General features: G+C 41.0%; 1 protein-coding gene across 1 annotated transcript in view; it reads right to left on the minus strand.

The window, feature by feature from the left end:
• Positions 1-5,590, minus strand: part of kcnh3 (potassium voltage-gated channel, subfamily H (eag-related), member 3) — a 55,077-nt gene extending 49,487 nt beyond the window's left edge. Inside the window, exon 1 of the mRNA XM_034010707.3 lies at positions 5,156-5,590. Within this exon, the coding sequence (XP_033866598.3) occupies positions 5,156-5,231 (76 nt within the window). The 5' untranslated portion in view covers positions 5,232-5,590. The remainder of the gene's footprint in view (positions 1-5,155) is intronic.
• Between the last annotated feature and the right edge of the window lie 410 nt (positions 5,591-6,000).

Genomic DNA, 6,000 nt, shown 5'->3' on the forward strand with positions numbered 1-6,000 from the left:
ACAATAACAAACACTAACGGCATTGCACAAATTGAGTACCTTTCGGATCTCTCAAATCAGACAGCTCTCGCTTTCAGTTTACCATCTTCTTCTCAGCTCTCTAAGCTGCCTGATTATTGACAATGACACGTCACTGCGCACGAGCAGCCGGTTGAAGACATCAAGGTATTTCCCTGAAAACTGCCAGTCTATACTTTCCAGGAGTCATACTGTACCGGGCAAAGCGAGTTTGCTGGGCACTCTTACAGCTGCTTCACTGTCTACGAGTAGCATTAATTTACCTATAAAGTCCAATTAGGTTGTCCAGATTGTAGCTGTAATATTGTAGTTATGTCACTTAAACGTTTGTATGATTATCTGCCTCACAGAAGTCTGCGTGGCAATATTATTCTAATGTGTTTGAATACTAATATTTTACAAGAACATAAACAAAGCTATCTTTGGCACACATGCACATGTGGTGTAATTAGCTACTGAAGACCCCCAGGCATGTATGCTATTCATGCAGTAGCCTCTTTTTGCCAAAATGTGTCAGCTGCAAGAACACTGGGAAAATACATTCTCCACCGGGTATATACCCAGACTGAGAAGAAGCCACTTCATTAATGTGTGTGAAGATCAGGCAGCCCACATTAGCCCTTTACTGCCCAGAGTCTGTCCGCATAACTATTTAATGCCTATTTTCTCAATGTCAAATATATCGGTCACTGGGCAGCAAATGGTTAAACGTGTAACCAATTCGCCAGTGCTGTCTGAACTATATAGTCTCTCTCTCTCTCTCTCTCTCTCTCTCTCTCTCTCTCTCTCTCTCTCTCTCTCTCTCTCGCTCGCTCTCGCTCGCTCCCCTAACCCCTTACAACACAAAAAATAACTACAAGAAATTCAAACATGGATTATTGGATTACTAATAATAGTGGTAGTATTATTATTATAAGGGGTTAAGATAGCCCCAATGGTTTGTTCTTTAACATGGTCATGTTTATATTACATCAAATAAATCAGCTTTTTTTAATGAAGCAAAAGCTTTGTCAATGCGATCTGTGTTCTCAGCTAGAGTATGCAAACCGTCCCGTCGATCAGTGTGTGGAACAGTATCATTATTTCCAGAGCGGCAGACCGCGACCCAGTATCAAATAACGCGGTCCACCTATTACGTAACAGCTAGTCTTCAGAAACACGAAACAAAGCACGGTGCGCTTCTTGTTGAGACTGGTCTTAGCAAAGAACCGCATGAAAACAAGCGGGACTCGTTTGGGGGCCACCTCAAATAATTGAAAGGGGAGCGCTCTCGCTGCGGGACACAGTCGTGCAGCTTGGTAATCCTCCACTCCCTCCTGCGTCACCAAGCAACCGAACCGTGCAACAGTACAACCGGCTGCAGGCTGAATTCAGTGTGAGTTCAGCTCCAGCCAGCGCTCATCTCATCTCGAGAGTATAATGTGTAGGGCCGGTCAGCAAACTGCGGGCATTTCCGGTGGAGCGCGGGATCTAAACGCACATGGAATTTAATAAACCATGCTGACGTGTTTTAAAAAGAAACTGTTAAAAACTGTAAACAAAATAGTATGCAAAAGTGTATAAACAGTGTTTATATATGTTACACTCTTATTATATTTGCTTTTGGTAACGTGTGTTTGTGTATCAAAAACAATTACATACGATTTATGCCCAATTCTTAATGTATTATTTGATAACTCCAGCGTGTATATTACATAGGCCTATACACATTTCATCCTTAGCCAGAGCACATGGGGAAAGACGTAAAAAAAAAATACCCGCCGAATTAAGTACTCTGCAGTTTTGTTACCGGAGTTAAATGCACAAAGTGAGTACTACTCAAATTTAACAAATGCCTGTATCGGCTGTTTCAACCTCTACAACCAGGTATGTACACAGCACGTTGCTATGCTAACAATGAAGCATCCCTCCTGATCACGCAATGCGCGGTGGTCGCTGTCCGTGGTTCTGAAACCAGGCAGCTCAGGAAGCCGCTGTGCTGTATCGGACCACAAACAAGGGTGGACGTGCCAAACCAACTGATATGCTGTAAGAGCCATTAAAGGGTGTAAAACGGGTTATTTTCATTATCTTACCTATGTGTCATTGTCACCCATGTTCAATGAACTAAGGCAATTTCAAATGGTCTTCAGCAGCAAGGCTTGTGAACCTTGCTAATCTTTACATTTTATTTTATTTTTTTATTTTTTTAAATACATTTCAGCGTAATGTTTCCATACAAACCCGCTCAATTCAGTGGTAATGTTTCCATACAAAACCACACAATTCAGTGGTAATGTTTCCATACAAACCCGCTCAATTCAAAGCAGTGTGTTCAGTGCCCTGCCATTGCCTTTCTTCATGGAGTACTGTATTATCCCGGGCTCCCGCTGGAAACAATCCACTCTGTCTCTAGGCACGGTTTCCAGGGGGTGCCAGCACAAAGACATATTTGCTCCCTGAAGCCTTTTAACCCATTAAGTGCCCGTGCACGTATTTTGATATCGATATTGATAATATCAAAGTCATCCAAAATACAGAACACTATAATAACACAATTATAATATGAAACATATACATATAGACTTTAACAGATATTTACATAAGAAAAGCAATAACTTACTTTAACTTAGTATCTTAATATCCATGGAGAAAAACAAGGTCTTGTTATATTGTTTTACTATTCCATGCCATCATCGGCTACCTCAAAACCGAAATATTTCTATACTGTACTTCACTGCACAGACTAGCCAATCCGCAATTAATCTAATCTTCTCTAATGCACGACACATCTAAATGTATTAAGTAGCCTATGGTGTCATGCTGAATGTTGCATTATTTTGATGTTTTAAAAGTACATCTAATTTATAAAACCGAAAGTTCACATTTTAAAAATACATTACTAATAGTGCAATGCAATGAACCGCTGAGGCATGAGCACATCCCCAAATAATAATTCAGCATGCAAATAACGTTTGGTACCGTGTGTGCACGTTCTGAATGGAAGAAAATAATAATATATACATCAAATTATTTAAGCCGATTTTCCTGTGTTTTATGTTTGTGTTAAGTTTGTTTTAATTAGTTGATGCACGCGCTTTTTGAAAACAGGATAGAGTTTCCGGTAAGGGATTGGCCGGTGAGAGGAGACAGGTGAAGAAACGGGAGTAGAGCTGAGAGAGGATACACAGGTTGTGAATTTGTTGTTTTTCTTGATTTGTAGCTATTGAATGTTTTAAATTCAATCGGGTTCTCAGAAAAAGAAAAACGCCCATCAATGGAATAAAATTGTTAAATAATACTTTATGTGTGGTGTTTGCCTACCAGACTAACAATGATTGGTATGTATAGGGTTTTGCTGTATCTTAATATAATATAAACTGGATTATACTGCGTGTGTATTTTTAACAGTATTAGCACTAAAAAGTATGTCTCTGTGAGCCTAGATGAATATTTTAAATCCCAGAATACCGCGATACGGAAATTATTATCGATATCACATCAAACTATCGATATTGGTGCCCACCCCTAATTTTAACAGTTATTTAAATTCTATCTGACTATATTGTTATGATGACTTACTCCTATGTTGTTAACAGCAAAAGTTAAGTCTAAATGTAATGTATCAAATTACATACAGAGAGCTTGCATTGTGCTTTTTTTTTAAATAAAATGTAATTAGGTACTTAATGAGTTAAAATAACCACATGAGTTACTTAGATGAAGCTCTGTAAGATCAACGCTTTGCTTTCTTTTTTTAACACTGAAAGCTTAGCACTAGCGTGAATGCTTGGTGGATACATAGGAAGTTCGGATTCTTCTGACTGCCAGCGCTGCCAGAGCCGTGCATTTGAATGAGTGCGCCTATAATTACGAATCTGCGTTATGTTTATATTGCTGGCAGGATACTGTAATGTATAATGTTCCTAACTCTATATGCAAAACCAAAAGAATAACCCGTTGGAAGCAGGTAGTTCTTTTCAAATGAATAAGAGGGTCTGTGCCCGTAATTCAAATTTAAGTTCTCGCCTTTAGACCCCATTTATTACGACTGGACTTGCACAAGAAGTGACATGCAGGGTTGCCTTGAACAAGACACGTGACCTGGTAATATAGTCAAATGCAAAGATGTGAACAGCACGGTCTGTAAATCTAGAATCTTCCCCTTTCTACCCGATGGAAACATCTGCGCGTGGTCTTTAGGGTCTTTAGTTGCAGTCACGTGGTGGTTCATCAAACCCATATAGATTACAGAAACAAGAGACACCAAGAAAGAGCGAGCCGCTTAACAAATCTGCATTCCAGGCATGCTTGCAGCTTTGTCATCTGCATGTTATTAACCACATTGCAGTACCTGGTGGTGGTAACCTTTTGAAAAAGAAGTTCCTTTTATAGTGTTTTAAATGGAAGGTTTAATTGCTCAATTAAATGCTAATGAGACGTTAAGAAGGTATTACCCATGGTTCGCTTGACAACCCAAAAACCTGCAGATAACAGATTGCAGACCAGCAATAAAAGTGTCCAACGTGGACTATTATTAATCGCGCATAGAAAACACACTGTGCACACACACACATAAACGTTTATATTGCTATATTTGTGGGGACTTCTCATTGACTATCACTATATTTTATTTACTATTTCTAACTCAAACTAAATATTTTGTCCTTTTTTTAAGCCATATTTAAAAAGGTGTTTTACAAAGTGGGGATGTCCCCACAACGTCGTTTTTTCAGGGGACATTTTCTCAAATTGTGTCCCCACATTGATAGTAATACATGCCCTATACCCTATACACTACATTCCATCCATCTTCACGGTTTAAATGCTGAAGAGTCAGACTCCCACGGCTCCCGCTTGAGAGCAATCGGGTTTCCTTTTCATTCCATGACCTGTTACTTACAACACAGTTTGTTTGCAGGTAAAGCACATTGACAATGCGCGCACCGCTAGCGAGAGAACAACAAAGAATATCAATGATACTGATAATACCACAAACAATAATAGTAATAACCCCCGAAGAAGTGGATATTAGTATCACACTGTATTCACACAGCTTCCGCTTAAACCATTCATACACTCAATAGAAATGATCAAACTCGCTGGGGATAAGAAGAGACACAGGAGACGGACAGTGCAATTAAACAAGTTGACTTACGGGTGCCATCAAAGCGGGTGGCGATGGTGTCCAGGAAAGTGTTCTGAGGGGCCAGCAGTCCTTTCCTGACCGGCATTCTCTTGCGAGTCGCCGGGGCTCCCTTAGCCTGGTACCCCAAAGTTGCGGAACCGAAGTCGGGCAGACAGTGAGAGGTGGTACAGGCGCTCAGGCTAGCCCCTGCAGAAGGGAGACGAGCCGAGACACACACTCCTCCGCTTTCTAACAGCGGCTGGGAACATATCCTTCAAAGGAAACACGCTCACTGGGGCACCCCGAACCGAGTTTCGGCTGGGGGCATGGAGACGGGTAGTAGTGAAAGAAAAGTTCATCAATGATAGATGTGGGCTGTGGTCTACAGCTCCTTCCTTATCTTACACCAGGCAGTACTACCACTGATCGCCCGAGCGCGCACACTCTCACTCTCTCTCTCTCCACCCCTTCTCTTTCTTTCTTTCTCTCTCAGTTACACAGTGCTGAGTGTTGCCTGCTGTCTCGGAGATGCTCCGGCAGATGTCGAGTCACGTGGTCTCCCTAGAAGGCGGGTCCTGCGCGGTGAGCTGTCCCAGGTAACTGCTGCCTCTCCCAAGCTCTCAAGCGTGGAGGGAGCTGAATGTAACAAAATATACCCAGGAACAAAATATAAATATTTATTTATAGTGTTATACAACAGCTTGCTTGCAGAACCGCCGTGCAACGCGAGCCTACTGTTAAACTCTTTTGTACCTACAGTATAATTTCGCTTGACTTTTAAAACATGCGGTGAAGATGAACACAAGTCAATATGAATGTCAAGATGCTACGGGGTAATGCTTACACCTACCATGTGTGGTTGTATATATATATAT

Source organism: Acipenser ruthenus, chromosome 10 (genome assembly GCF_902713425.1).
Source record: "Acipenser ruthenus chromosome 10, fAciRut3.2 maternal haplotype, whole genome shotgun sequence".
Lineage (NCBI taxonomy): Eukaryota > Metazoa > Chordata > Actinopteri > Acipenseriformes > Acipenseridae > Acipenser > Acipenser ruthenus.